This window comes from Nerophis ophidion, linkage group LG21, assembly GCF_033978795.1.
Source record: "Nerophis ophidion isolate RoL-2023_Sa linkage group LG21, RoL_Noph_v1.0, whole genome shotgun sequence".
Lineage (NCBI taxonomy): Eukaryota > Metazoa > Chordata > Actinopteri > Syngnathiformes > Syngnathidae > Nerophis > Nerophis ophidion.
The window spans coordinates 18946357-18962564 of record NC_084631.1 but is presented as its reverse complement, the minus strand read 5'-3'; the positions used below and the strand labels follow the sequence as shown (position 1 = coordinate 18962564).

At 37.6% G+C, this 16208-nt stretch overlaps 1 protein-coding gene and 1 long non-coding RNA gene across 2 annotated transcripts in view; one reads left to right on the top strand and one right to left on the bottom strand.

Moving 5' to 3' along the window:
* The first annotated feature begins 2386 nt into the window (after positions 1 to 2386).
* tmem268 (transmembrane protein 268) overlaps positions 2387 to 16208 on the top strand; it is a 28143-nt gene continuing 14321 nt past the window's right edge. The window contains exons 1-2 of the mRNA XM_061882088.1: positions 2387 to 2563; positions 13964 to 14065. Coding sequence (XP_061738072.1) covers positions 13984 to 14065 — 82 coding nt within the window. The 5' untranslated portion in view covers positions 2387 to 2563; positions 13964 to 13983. The remainder of the gene's footprint in view (positions 2564 to 13963; positions 14066 to 16208) is intronic.
* LOC133539842 (uncharacterized) lies at positions 7104 to 12736 on the bottom strand. The gene is made up of 3 exons (XR_009803503.1): positions 12628 to 12736; positions 10036 to 10151; positions 7104 to 7651 (listed from the first exon to the last, which is right to left on the bottom strand). It is a non-coding gene; the product is annotated as an uncharacterized LOC133539842 (long non-coding RNA).

Sequence of the window (16208 nt, the reverse complement as noted above, 5' to 3'; positions counted from 1 at the left end):
GGAGGGAAGGAGGCGACAACCAGGGCACAACTCGGTTCACAAAGTTTATTCAAACCTTTGATGATAACATGGCGTGTGTATGCTACTCTAAGTGAATGAGTGTTGTCAATAGGTAATATCAATAGTGTAAATGTTACCAGGGTTTGTTGCCTGTGAGTGTTGGTTGTATCCTTCATCGAATTCAGAGGGGCAAGGCGAAGAGGCAGTTTGTGAGCAGGCAAGAGGTCGGGGGCAGGAGAGAAGCAGCGTGGTCTGGGTCCGAGGGAGGTCATGGATCGAGGAAGGCAGTTAGGAATCCGGAGGGATGTCGAGAGGCAAGATACGATTACGGAAGACAGGGGAGTCACTGCGGAAGACACAAGGGACATGAACAAGGGCGACACTGAGAGAGCAAAGAGCAAAGCACAGGGGATGGAATGCCAGACGTATTGCTTACTGGGAAGATAGCGACGTTCTGGCAAAGGTTCCTCGGATCTGCTGGTCTTTATGCCGCTCCCTCTCATCAAGTTCAGGTGTGTGGATTATGGATTGAGTGCAGGCACGTTGCTGTGTGGGCGTGCTGCGCTCAGCACGAGTGGGGATGTGTCTGAGCATGCTGTCAGCGGAGGCAAGTCTTAGCGCGTTGACAGAGGAGGCACCCACCCCCGAGGAAACGCAGGTTTGACTCCGCGTCATGTAAGTGTATGTATGTATGTATATGTGTATATATATATATATATATGCATGTATATATATATATATATATATATGGTTTCCTGCTGGCTCCGCTGTGAACGGGTCTCTCGCTGCTGTGTTGGATCCGCTTTGGACTGGACTCTCGCGACTGTGTTGGATCCATTATGGATTGATCTTTCACAGTATCATGTTCTCATATGTTCTCAGAGTCATCAGTATCACAGTATCATGTTCTCATAGTCATCATTGTCACCGACGTCCCACTGGGTCATTATTGTCACCGATGTCCCACTGGGTGTGAGTTTTCCTTGCCCTTATGTGGGGCTACCGAGGATGTCGTAGTGGTTTGTGCAGCCCTTTGAGACACTAGTGATTTAGGGCTATATAAGTAAACATTGATTGATTGATATATATATATATATATATATATATATATATATATATGTATGAATGTCTTGATTGGATTATCCAGAGAATAGTGCTCGATACCGTGGTAGAGCGCAAAATGTATGTGTGGGAAAAATCGTAAGACTACTTCATCTCTACAGAACCGTTTCATGAGGGGTTCCCTCAATCATCAGGAGATTTTAATGGAAGCATTCATATACAATGGTTTATATAGGGCACAGAGTGGGTGGGTACAGGCAGGCGTAGGGGCGTGGTGATTGGCTCATGTGTTACCTAGGAGGTGTTTCCGTCTGTGACGACATGTTAATATGATTTCACTGCGCTTGTTGAGGGATGACAGGTCTGGATGATACATAATAAACAGTTTCTCTTTTAAGCATAGGTTGCATCTTTTATTACCACTGTTGTAAGAATTTGCCATGTTATTGAATATTCAACATTATTGTATATGTATGTATATGTATGTATATATTTACAAGACTGTTCACACTACAAGTGTTCACAAAGTGCACAGAACAATAATTATGATGAACATCTTGAACCCTTTTTTTAATGAGATAAAGATTATTTATGTATTCAGTATTTGTTTACTTACTATGGTATGGTATCTATTTATTATTCATTTATTCACTGTTCTGTTACAGAGCAGCACGGTGATACAGGGGTTATTGCATGTGCCTCACAATACGAAGGTCCTAAGTAGTCCTGAGTTCAATCCCGGGCTCGGGATCTTTCTGTGTGGAGTTTGCATGTTCTCCCCGTGACTGCGTGGGTTCCCTCCGGGTACTCCGGCTTCCTCCCACTTCCAAAGACATGCACCTGGGGATAGGTTGATTGGCAACACTAAATTGGCCCTAGTGTGTGAATGTGAGTGTGAATTTTGTCTGTCTATCTGTGTTGGCCCTGCGTTGAGGTGGTGACTTTATCAGGGTGTACCCCTCCTTCCGCCCAAATGCAGCTGAGATAAGTTGCAACACCCCCAGCGACCCTAAAAGGGACAAGTCGTATCAAATGGATGGATGGATGTTCTGTTACAGAGAACAAGGGAGGGGTAGGATTAAATAAGCTCTGCTTCTTCCTCCTCCTTTTTGGATGTGCTGTAAGGAAACAACATGAAATATGTGATGCATTACATTGCATGTTCCAAATAAACTGAAATTGAACTGAACTGTACTGCCTTAGAAGCAATACTAGTCTTCATTTAGGTTCTGTTTTTAACTATCCGCATGTTCATGTAGAAGCGTGAACAGCATTCCAGTGGTCATGAGGCCATGCTGAGCTGAGTCACCCGCCAGAAAGAGAGAGCGAGAGGGAGCGAGAGAGAGAGAGAGAGAGTGAAAGTTACATATATAGTACGCCACAGTCTGCCTGACATATTCTTGCCTAATTATCTGCAAACAACTGCTAAAAGAAAATGGCACACGGGCAGGAATAAAACTATTTTGTCATTACCCTGACAGCACTTTGACCGGGAAAGCAGGTAGGATACATCTGACCTTTTTCTTGTTTGCCTACAACTGAATTGATTATGTAATGTGCTTACTTATATTGAATTTGTTTTACCATCTTTAACCTCTTAAAACTTGGGCTTATAAAGGATCGCCAAAAAAAAAACAAATATTCGATATAAATATGGATACAATATTTGATGTTCCACATACAGACTATACTGGTTACTGTAAATGCAAAATTACATGTCTGTAAGTAAGTGAGTGGCATTAGTTTTTCATTTTTAGGAAATGATTCTGACATACAGTACAGTGTGATGGTCTCGGACTGGTTGCTTGTTTTCAACATTGAATCTTCTTCTGTTTTTCGTTTGGTTGAGCTTTTAGTTGATGTTCTTCTTGTTACGATCCGTTACTCGGATCTTCACATGTTGTTTATTTTTCCATCTGTGTTTTCATTCTCCATTCTGACCCGTTTATTTCCGTTTAGTCCATCACCATGGTTACCTATTAGTTTCAGCTGCTACTCCTGGTCCACGCACACCTGTTGTAATAATCGCCTTCCTCTTTTCTTTGTTCACTCTCGGATCCTAATTTGCCCTCGTGCAACAGTGATGTCTTGTTTGTTCATGCTCTCTATCGTTAGCTCTCACGCTACGTTTATTTTATTCCTAGCTTTCACGCTAGTTGTTTATATTTCCTTTTGTGCCCACGTGCCAGTTTTAGTTTCCTAGTGGTTTATCCTTGCTTTCACGCTAGCGTCTTTTGTTTGCCTTTTTCCTTAGCTCCTGTGTTTTTGTTCCTAGCCTTTTATTACTTTAATAAATCCATTTATATCTTGTGTTCATCGCTTCGACGCATACCTGGAAGAACCAATCCGGCATCACAATGCCACAGAAGCCTCACACTTCTGGTTCCATATAGCAGTGGTTCTCAACCTTTTTTCATTGATGTAGCCCCTAATCAGAGCAAAGCATTTTTGTTCGCAAAAAAAGAGATAAAGAAGTAAAATACAGCACTATGTCATCAGTTTCGGATTTATTAAATTGTATAACAGTGCAACATATTGTTAATTTTTAGTGGTTTTTCTTGAACTATTTGGAAAAAAATATATAAAAATAACAAAGAACTTGTTGAAAAATAAACAAGTGATTCAATTATAAGTAAAGATTGCTACACATAGAAGTAATCATCAACTTAAAGTGCCCTCTTTAGGGATTGTAATAGAGATCCATCTGGATGAACTTAATTCTAAACATTTCTTCACAAAAAAAAAAAGAAATCTTTAACATCAATATTTATGGAACATGTCCACAAAAAATCTAGCTGTCACCACTGAATATTGCATAGTTGCATTTATTTTTACAGTTTATTAACTTACATTCATGTTTTGTTGAAGTATTATTCAATAAATATATTTATAAAGGATTTTTGAATTGTTGCTGTTTTTTGAATATTTAAAAAAAATCTCACATACCCCTTGGCATACCTTCAAGTACCCCCAGGGGTACGCGGACCCCCATTTGAGAACCACTGCCATATAGAATGTGTATAATGCAATTTCTTCTAGCATTCATAATATAAAATTGATGACCAAAAAAACAAACTGTTGTGTAAGTGGTATATTATTGAAAAAACCCCAACATAAAATTATGGGCTGGACGGAGTCAGTATCGGGTCAATACTTGATAAGATTGATATTTTTCAGTTCTCTTCTATTGTGTGTTTTTATGTTGTGTTGTTCATTTTGTTTTATTGTGGACATTAGTACATTATTTAAAAAGTTAGGTAATAAGTCCTCGGACACAGGAAGGCGTTGGGGTGAAAAAAAAAATGTAATAAGAGTCAATGGTAGATTTTTGCTTTTTTTAGAGAGTAAAAAAAATGTTTTGATAAAAGTGGTATCATTTTTCCATTTACAGTAATGCGCTGAACAAAAATTGTAGATTTGACGGTAAAACTGGCTGCTCAAGTGCAATTTAGTATACAGTTTCACCACTTTAGTCTTAATTTTTGCACTTGAGAAACTTCTCTATGAGTTTAGAGTAAAAAATGGATGGATTGTCATTACTGCCACAAAGTGGTGTTAATTCATATTGTAATTGATTACAACTTCGGCCCATACCGACCTCTGCTGAGAAAAATATATTTTGTGATGCCCCTATGATTAAGAAACACTGATTAATTGTATTCAGTTGTCATGCAAATTCCGTTAAACATAATAAGCATGTCAACTTCCTTCTTCTTGTCCGAGTCACAAATGAATATAAATATTTTGTTATTTTAATGCACTGTCAGAACAACGATTGTAGATTTGACGGTATAAAACTAGCAGCTCAGTCGTCAGGATTTTACCCCGAAATTGACAATGGTTTTTTACACAGAAATACTACAAGTAGAAAAAAGGGTACCACTGTTTTTTTTACGGTAAAATTATGGCAACTGAGCTGGCAGTTTTTAAACTGTGAAATCCATGGCCGTTAAATTTACAGTGCATTACAGAAAATAGAAAAACTGTAAATAAAAACTCTGGCGCCTGAGCTGCAAGTTTTTTTTATTGTAAAATATTCAGTTACAGTTTTTACAGTGCATTACTGTAAATTAAAGAATGTTACAACTATTATGTTTAACTGAAACATTCTGATGATTGAGCTGCCAGTTATTAACCGTAAAATCGAGGGCCATTATTTTTACAGTGCATTACTGTAAATAAAAAAAAACTTTATTTTCCTGTTGCCAGAATTGACAGACTTTACTTTATTTTACTTATTTTTGACTATTGACTTTAATTGTATTTAGCATAAAGAAATAATTACTGCGGATAATTTTCTTGATTTAATTACATTATCGTTTTTTGTTGAATTATTTGTTGTTTTATTTAATTATTGATACTGTTAAATAAACAACAAAAAATGTGTTCGTTGATTAAAAATGTGTCTTCTGTCTTAGGTTATCATATGTATACACACACACACACACACACACACACACACACACACACACACATATATATATATATAAAGCTCTGTTTGGTATTTTTGTTTAGGGCTGAAGTTGATTGAAATATTTAAACAAATATATATATATATATATATATATATATATATATATATATATATATATATATATATATATATATATATATATATACACACACAGAAAAAAATATATATATACCAAACAGAGCTTTATATATATATATATATATATATATATATATATATATATTTTTTTTTTTTTTTTGTTTAAATATTTCAATCAACTTCAGCCCTGAACAAAAATACCAAACAGAGCTTTTTAGTCAAATGTTATCACTGTTTTTAATTGGTATAAATGTGCATAACATGAGTTGTTTTACTTATTTAAACCGGTAGCATCATCTGATCAAAAGGCCTTCAAAAGAGAAGAAAAATAAATAAATCATGACTTAATTTATATTATGTTTAGGACTAAAGTTTATGGAAGAATTTGAGCAAAACAATTTTTTAAATTGTTGCCTAAAGATAATTAGAATTAAAAGTAGTTCATGGTATTTAATTTTAGGACTCAGGAACAGGCAACACGTGCTATTTTTCCAGTGTTTAAAGTAGTGTAAATTAAACTTGATTTGTTTTTTTATGAAATATGCAATCAGATCAACGTGTAGGAAACTTTGCTTGATAAAAATAAAAATTAAAAATTAATTATATTGTGCGTTTTTATTTCCTGGGGATGCTAGTAGTACAAATTTGTCGGATTGGTATGGAAGTATTATTGTGAAGACTGTGTGGCATAACGATGCCGGGTTCGTTCTTCCAAGGATGCGTCGGGCAAAAACACAGCGTAAGGTAAGATGTAAAGGATGTATTAAATTAATAAAAAGGCTAGGAACGAAAAACACTGGTGCTAACAGAAAAGCAAACAAATCGCGCTAGCATGGAAGCTAGGAATAACAAACGGAACACAAACACTTGGCACGAAGGCACAAAAAGGTAAAACAACACAATTAGCATGAGAGCTAGGAAAAAAGGAATAAGCGTAGCATGAAAGCTAGCGAGTAATAATAATCAATAGCAGTTGTCACTTGTTGCGTATAAGCAAATTTGAGTCCGAGGATGAGTGAACAGAAAGGGCTGGCTTATATAAGGATAGTGATTATGTGAAACAGGTGTGCGGGAACCGAGAGTAGCAGGTGGAAATAATAAGTAACCATGGTGACAGACTAAACAGGAACTAAGGAGTCAAACGACGGAGAGTGATACAGAAAGGAACTAATGCAAACATTGGCAGGCTATAATACACAAATGGAACAAAGCAAGAAATATGGTATGATCCGGATATCGGATCACAACAACTATCATTGCAAAAAAATTTGCAAATGCTAATCTCAATCTGGAGGTGTCTAATCATATCTGTGTGTATGTGTGTTCAATTTCTACCCTTTTTGAGACATCAACAAGGAAAAAAAAAAAAAAATATATATATATATGTATATATATATATATATATATATATATATATATATATATATATATATATATATATATATATATATATATATGAATTGTCAACGTTTTCTTTTTGTCCTGGAAACTTCCATATTTCCCCCCGATTTTTGGTTTGATCATTTTCTCCATTTTCTCATATGTTAGGCTTGGACAAGAATCAGGACTCAGTTGCAGACGGGAAATGATTGGCGCAGGCTGTTTATTCAACAGTTTCTGAGAACTCTTTTCAGATAGAGTGAATAAACAAATGGCTATGAACTCTTGACTTGAACACTAGAGTAAAAACGGAAACTGTTAATAAACGGAAAATCTCTCCCGAGGGAGAAAAAAAGCGGATCTAATAATCAAAAAACAACAATCTACGATTAACTGCACCACAAGAAAATTGGTCACGAAGAAGAGACAAAAAGCTATAAACAGAACTACATAGGGCTAAGAAAACTACAAATTAAAGCACTCCAAGAGGAGGGAAAAAAGAAGGCAGAGCACTATGAAACTAGCTCAAAAAAACCTGATCTTCAGCAAATCAAAATCACTTTTCTTCAGAGGGTACAAAGAAAGCAAAGAATAAAACAAGGCAATACTTATCGACTTGGACAAGACAGCTGGAGGTACACGATCAGACGAAATACTCTGGCAACCAGACAGGAGAAAAAGAGGGCGACATACACACATGAGGGAAAGTGAGACAGGTGGGCACAATCAGGCAATCAGAAAAGTGAAGTGAATTATATTTATATAGCGCTTTTCTCTAGTGACTCAAAGCGCTTTACATATTGAAACACAATATCTAAGTTACATTTAAACCAGTGTGGGTGGCACTGGGAACAGGGGGGTAAAGTGTCTTGCCCAATGACACAACGGCAGTGATTGGGATGGCAGAAGCGGGGATCGAACCTGGAACCCTGAAGTTGCTGACACGGCCGCTCTACCAACCGAGCTATCCATCCATTCAACCATTTTCTACCGCTTGTCCCTTTTGGGGTCGCAGGAGCCTATCTCAGCTGCATTCGGGCGGAAGGCGGGGTACACCCTGGACAAGTCACCCCCCCTTCGCAAGGCCAACACAGATAGATAGACAACATTCACACTCACATTCACACACTAGGGCCAATTTAGTGTTGCCAATCAACCTATCCCCAGGTGCATGTCTTTGGAGGGAACTCACGCAGTCACGGGGAGAACATGCAAACTCCACACAGAAAGATCCCGAGCCCGGGACTGAATTCAGGACTACTCAGGACCTTCGTATTGTGAGGCAGATGCAATAACCCCTGACCCACCGTGCTGTCCCCAACCGAGCTATACCGCCCGAAAAGACATCAGACAGGAGGAAAGGCAAGTGGGGGGATTGAACTTTCAACTTAAAACAGGAAGTTCGCCAGACAACTCCAAAACAGGACTTCCCTCACCCCACTGTGACATTAACTTGAAAATGTCAAGAAATCTTCTCCGGAACGACCAGAGCAGCATAGCTTCCTGTCTGCAAATTATGTTATTGTTTTCATTTCATTGTTTGTATTTTTTTAAATATTACAGTACAACATTCGGACAACATTGCTGCAAGGCAAGGGTCACCAACCTTTTTGAAACCAAGAGCTACTTCTTGGGTACTGATTAATGCGAAGGGCTACCAGTTTGATAGACACTTAAAATAATTGCCAGAAATAGCCAATTTGCTCAATTTACATTTACTAAAAAAAGGTATATATATATATATATATATATATATATATATATATATATATATATATATATATATATATATATGTATATATATATAAATGGGTATTTCTGTCTGTCATTCCGTCGTACATTTTTTTTCCTTTTACGGAAGGTTTTTTGTAGAGAATAAATGATTTAAAAAAAACACTTAATTGAACGATTTAAAAGAGGAGAAAACAGGAAAAAAATGAAAATTAAATTTTGAAACATAGTTTATCTTCAATTTCGACTCTTTAAATTTCAAAATTTAAGCCCAAAAAAGAAGAGAAAAACTAGTTAATTCGAATCTTTTTGAAAAAATAAAAAAATAATTTATGGAACATCATTAGTAATTTTTCCTGATTAAGATTAATTTTAGAATAAATAAAAAAATCAAATCTGCATTTTGTCAGAATATATTACAAATTGGACCAAGCTACATTTCTAACAAAAACAAATCATTATTTCTTCGAGATTTTCCAGAATAACATTTTTAAAAGAAATTCAAAAGAATTTGAAATAAGATTTAAATTTGATTCTAAAGATTTTCTAGATTTGCCACAGTAAGTTTTTTGAATTTTAATCATAATAAGTTTGAAGAAATATTTCACAAATATTCTTCGTCAAAAAAACAGAAGCTAAAATGAAGAATTAAATTAAAATGTATTTATTATTCTTTACAATAAATAAAAAAAACTTGAACATTGATTTAAATTGTCAGGAAAGAAGAGGAAGGAATTTAAGAGGTAAAAAGGTATATGTGTTTAAAAATCCTAAAATCATTTTTAAGGTTGTATTTTTTTCTAAAATTGTCTGTCTGAAAGTTATAAGTTACAAAGTAAAAAAATTAATAAATTTATTTAAACAAGTGAAGACCAAGTCTTTAAAATATTTTCTTGGATTTTCAAATTCTATTTGAGTTTTGTCCCTCTTAGAATTAAAAATGTCGAGCAAAGCGAGACCAGCTAGCTAGTAAAAAAAAAAATAGAGGCAGCTCACTGGTAAGTGCTGCTATTTGAGCTATTTTTAGAACAGGCCAGCGGGCGACTCATCTGGTCCTTACGGCGGTATAGCTCGGTTGGTAGAGCGGCCGTGCCAGCAACTTGAGGGTTGCAGGTTCGATCCCCGCTTCCGCCTTCCTAGTCAATGCCGTTGTGTCCTTGGGCAAGACACATTACCCACCTGCTCCCAGTGCCACCCAGACTGGTTTAATTGTAACTTAGATATTGGGTTTCACTATGTAAAGCGCTTTGAGTCACTTGAGGAAAAAGCGCTATATAAATATAATTCACTTCACTTCACTTACGGGTTACCTGGTGCCGTCGGACACAGCGTTGGTGACCCCTGGACTAACCCCTCTGCCATCGTGCTGCCCCCAACCGAGCTATACAGCCTGAAAAGACATCAGACAGGAGGAAGAGCAAGTGGCCTGAAACGAGAGGAGGATTGGACTTTCAACATAACCAGGAAGTTTGCCAGAAAACCCCAAAACAGCCCATTGTGAAATTAACTTAATGACAGTAAATCTTCTCTGATATGACCAGAGCAACACAGCTTCCTGTTTGCAAATGATGTTATGGTTTTTATTTCATTGTTTGTATTTTTAAATAATACAGTACAACATTCGGACTACATTGCTGTAACGCATCATGTGCTGGTAAAGTCAGACTTTCAAAATAAATGTATGCCAGTAATTCACACGGTTGCAGCAAAGTAGGCAGTCTGGTTTGTCCAATCGCACCCAATGACCCCAAAATGCTTCTTTTCCTGGAAATCTTTTATTTTGAAATGCGAAATTTGACAGATATGCCTATATCTAAGTGGTATTGTGTAATCCTACTACTTGCAATTGGAGACTGCATGACAGCTTTGTGTTTCCTTTCCACTGCAAGTACGCTAATGTCACGTATCATCCTATGATGCAAACGTCAAAGGGAGTGTTGGCAAATGGTAGAGTAAGGAGAAGTGAGCAGACGTTTGCAGTTTTAAAGGAACGTGATGACACACCCCGGTGTCAAAATGTGACTCAGACAAAGTAAAAACAGAAGAAGAGAGGAGATGTTTTTTTAAGTTACATTTAAGTTACACAGATGCAAAGCTACTAAAAGTGGACAAGTGGCGTGCTGAGGTACATTAGGTGCACACAATAAAACATATTTTTGTTTAAAGATTGCCACACAGACACCGACTGCTTTACTAGCACTCTGTCATCATTTTAGGAAGGAAGTGTTATCGGGTTTCCTGTTATTCTACTTTTGAGCTGCCTTAATAAACCCTGCAGATAATTATCACAAATTACTTTATATTGTTGCCTTTTTCACTTATCTGACCTGAATGATCATAACTGATCTATTGTAGGAGTTCCTAACCTTTTTGACCTCAGGGGCCCAACTTTTCCCCAACCGAGGGGAACACGGAATTAGTAATCTTACTGTAGATTTTAATCGCATTCAATGATTTGCTGTAATACACTTACAGTTTATAACCTTGTTAACTTATATAAAACCGTGTGTTCATCACAAAGATCATTATTTATTTAACATATAAAATTTAGGCTTAGGTCAGGCTGATTAGAAAGATAAGTACAAACCAAATACACTGCTCAAAAAGGGACTCAATAATAACTGATGAAAATAAATGTTCATACAATTATATACCATGAATTGATTAACGTGGACCCTGACTGGGTGTCAAACTCTGGCCCGCGGGCCAAATTTGGCCTGCCGTTTAATTTCATTTGGCCCTTGAGGCAATATCAAATTAAACAGAGCTGGCCTGCCGGTATTATACAGCGGCGATGCCGCTCTAACACCACTAATCCTCATACTTGCCAACCCTACCGAAACTCTCGAAGTTCAGTCCCCCCCCCCCCCCCCCCCCCCTCCGAAAATCTCCCGGGGGAACCATTCTCCCAAATTTCTACCGATTTCCACCCGAACAACAATATTGTTTTAACGGCACTTCCTTTAGCCTTCTCTACAACCTTGCATCACGTCCGCTTTTCCTACATACAAACATTGTGCCGTCCTAGTCACACAATGTAAGCAGATTTTACACAAACATAAGTTAATGCAAGGCATGCTTGATCAGGTCACACTCAGGGTGGCTGAATAAACAACTTTAACGCTTTTACGAATATGCGCCACACTGTGAACCCACACCAAACAAGAATGACAAACACATTTCGGGAGAACATCCGCACCGTAACACAACATAAACACAACAGAAGAAATACTCAGAACCCCTTGCAGCACTAATACCTCTGGGACGCTACAATATATAATTTGATATGCCATTGATATTTTTTTTATTATAATTATTGTTTATTTGAAACTCTATTTTGCATGTCACTATAAAATTATATAAGCCTTGCTTGTTCAATATTCAATGCAAAACTTGTTTGGGTCCCTATTAAAAGGTTAATTTGTTCAACCTTGGCCCGCGGCTTAGTTCAGTTTAAAATTTTGGCCCACTCTGTATTTGAGTTTGACACCCCTGATTTAGTGGTCAATTGTACATAATATGTGCTGTACTGTGCAATCTACTAATAAAAGTTTCAATCAAAGAGTGCTAAAATAAGTAAACTAAATTAATAACAAAAATGTATCTAAACTAAATCGTCAAAAAAACTTAATACAAATTAATATACAACTTCACCACTTTGTCGTAATTTGGGCTTTGGTGTAGTTTACTGCATGGATTGTTTTCCCGAGATGCAATAGATCTGGACCGGACATGGCGTGAAGATAAATACATGTTTTAATTTATCTATAAAAAGGTCCAAACAAAAGGTACGCACAAGGCGGAGAACAAACTTGGCTAAGAAACAAAAACTACCACAAAGGCGAAACGATGGACATGAAACAAAAGACTCGCTAAACGTGACATGAATAAACAAAACTTACTTGGAAAGAAAAGAGCAGAGCAGCATGAACTATGAAATGGCATGAAACGGTAAACATGGCATGAAGCAGAGTGATACATAACCAGAGTGATGACGCCACGACGACCAACTGAAAAACCAGGCTTGAATAATAATGACATGATTGAAACAGGTGTGTGAGTCACATGAATGAGGCAGGTGATACTAATGGGTCGACATGGTGACAAAACAAACAAGGAAGCGTAAAAACAGGAACTAATGGAGTTTTAAGCAAACAGAACATAACTAAACAAAACATGATCACAAAACATGACAAACTTTAGTCATAATTTTTGCACTTGAGAAATTTCTCTATGAGTTTTGCTTTATTCTTTTGGTTTGGTGTTGTCATTACTGCCACAAGTGGTGGAAATTTGTATTGCAATTCATTGCAGCTGTGGCCCATACGGACCACAGCTGAGAAACAAATATTTTGTGATGGTCCTTTGGCCCAACAATGATTATGAAACACTGATCAATTGTATTTAGTTGTCATGCAAACGGCCGTTAAACATGGGTTATGGTAAATGGGTTATACCTGTATAGCACTTTTCTACCTTCAAGGTACTCAAAGCGCTTTGACACTGTTTCCACATTCACCCATTCACATTAAGGCCATGGAACACAGTGGTAAAAATGACCCTTTGCCAATTTTTTTTTGCAATGTGTTGCTGCCATTAAATTCTAAGTTAATGATTATTTGCAAAAAAAAATAAGTTTCTCCATTCGAACATTAAATATCTTGTCTTTGCAGTCTATTCAATTGAATATAAGTTGAAAAGGATTTGCTAATCATTGTATCCGTTTTTTATTTGCAAATTACTCAACATGCCAACCTTCACGGTGGCAGAGGAGTTAGTGCATCTGCCTCACAATACGAAGGTCCTGCAGTCCTGGGTTCAAATCCAGGCTCGGGATCTTTCTGTGTGGAGTTTGCATGTTCTCCCCGTGAATGCGTGGGTTCCCTCCGGGTACTCTGGCTTCCTCCCACCTCCAAAGACATGCACCTGGGGATAGGTTGATTGGCAACACTAAATTGGCCCTAGTGTGTGAATGTGAGTGTGAATGTTGTCTGTCTGTCTGTGTTGGCCCTGCGATGAGGTGGCGACTTGTCCAGGGTGTACCCCGCCTTCCGCCCGATTGTAGCTGAGATAGGCGCCAGCGCCCCCCGCGACCCTGAAAGGGAATAAGCGGTAAAAAATGGATGGATGGATGGAACATGCCAACTTCATTGGTTTTGGGTTTTGTACAACAACATATGCACATTTGCTGCAGGTGTAGCTGATATGAAAATAGTATTGTTCACTTTTTCACACAAGGTTTGGTCCCCTCTGAGAAGATGGAGGACACAAATGAGGACATGAAGGAGGACGGTGAAATGGCTGATGTACAGAGCAACGGAAGACCCAAATGGACAAATGGTAGTATACAGTACTGTATTATGCTGTACATAAACCATACTCAAGTATCTTTACATCATGAGTGATACTGTGCCTCTTGATGTGTGCATTTTGAAAATCAATTTGCTTCCACCTGTTGGACCTGCTACCATCAGTCAGGCGCGACAGGTGGATCAGAGACAGAACAAACAGGCTCAGAGACAGCTTCTTTCCCAAAGCTGTCACCATGTTGAACTCTAACTTATAATAATAATAATAATAATTCACCCCTATACAATATCATGCCCTAATACCCTACTGTGCAATACCACCCTTCGAGTGCAGTACGTCTGACACTGATTGTTATTTATTACTTCGGTACTCTTGTCTCGTTCTGTATATTGTACAGTATTTTGTACTTCTATACTGTTTTGTATATTGTACAGGATTGCTTGTTATTTTTATTGGATAGTAGTCTGTTGATTTCAATTGTTAGTTTTTCCTTTATTACCTCTTGTGTTATTTATTTTACCCCATATTTGTTTCCACTACCGCACCTTAAGTTGGAGTCTTTAATCTCGTTACATGAAAATATAATGACAATAAAGTCCATTCTATTCTATTCTATTCTATTCTATTCTATTCTATTCTATTCTATCAATAACTGAGAAACTATTAGTTGCAGGTAAAATGTAGTGAATTTCTTAATCCAGCAGATGGCAAATGACCATTATAAACACTGTGCAATGTCAATACAACCAGTGAGTGTGCCATACACTCACCGATGTGCAGTGGCGGGCTGTGCGTTTCCCACCTAGGCCTTCAGTGATCTCCGAATTCAATGATTACCTCTCAAAATACCATCATTGATTTCACCACTTGATCATTTCTGGAGAAATACTATACAGGAACACATGTACGCACTACTCTACAATGAATCACATCAACAGTGTACAAAACGGGTTATTTTTTGGCGCGATTAAAAATCAATTAAAACGCATCTGTTGCGTTCCGCTACTCGATCTTCACAGGTTGTTGTTTTGTTCGCTTGTACAGAGAGTATATACAAAACAAGAGAACAAAACAACAACCTGTGAAGATCCGAGTAGCGGATCACAACAGTATCAGCAATGAAAACATATATCGTAAATTTCTCTGCTTGGCTTATGGAACTTCCAGTCTATAAAGTTTGATTCAAAGTACACACTTCTCAAAGATGTATTAACTGCCCTGACCACATGATGGCGACAAATACACATGTAGCAATGTTAATTAAATGACAAGCATGACACACTTTAACAACAAGAGTTTACAACTTTTAGTTGTAACAGAACAGCAACTGTCAACAACTTGTGATCTGATTGGTTATCGCAACTGTCTCTCAACTCTATGTGATGTCTAATTCATCAGCTAACGGTCCCAATGGGGCGGTTTAGCTCGGTTGGTTGAGCGGCCGTGCCAGCAACTTGAGGGTTGCAGGTTCGATTCCCGCTCCCGCCATCCTAGTCAATGCCGTTGTGTCCTTGGGCAAGACACTTTACCCACCTGCTCCCAGTGCCACCCACACTGGTTTAAATGTAACTGAGGTATTGGGTTTCACTATGTAAAGCGCTTTGAGTCACTAGAGAAAAGCGCTATATAAATATAATTCACAAATTCACACAATGAGTATCCAATCACAGGATGCCTAAATGTCACTTTCAACGTGAGGCCATCTAGTAGGCCTTACTGACAACAACTTGTGATCTGATTGGCTATCGCAACTGTCTATCAACTCTATGTCCCCGTTCACTTATAGTGCACAGACGCCCGCATTGTGGATTCTGAAGGCGCCGGGCAGTTTTGGTACAGCATGGTTACACAAGCTAGGTGAATTCTGATTGGATACAAACTAAAACTAAAAAAACAGCACTGGAAGGAGCATAATATGACATAAAGAGAATATGATCAATTTTAGATATTTTAGGGAAAGTAAATAAAAAAAAAGTGTATCTTTAATCATGATTTCTGGTTTTGTTAGGCCAGCAGAGAAGGCCTTCCTGGCCCTGACGGCACACCAATGCCAATGTGTCACTTTACCCATTACCCATTACTAGTGTATACCATGAATTGATTAACGTGATTAATTGATTAACGTGGACCCTGACTTAAACAAGTTGAAAAACTTATTGGGGTGTTACCATTT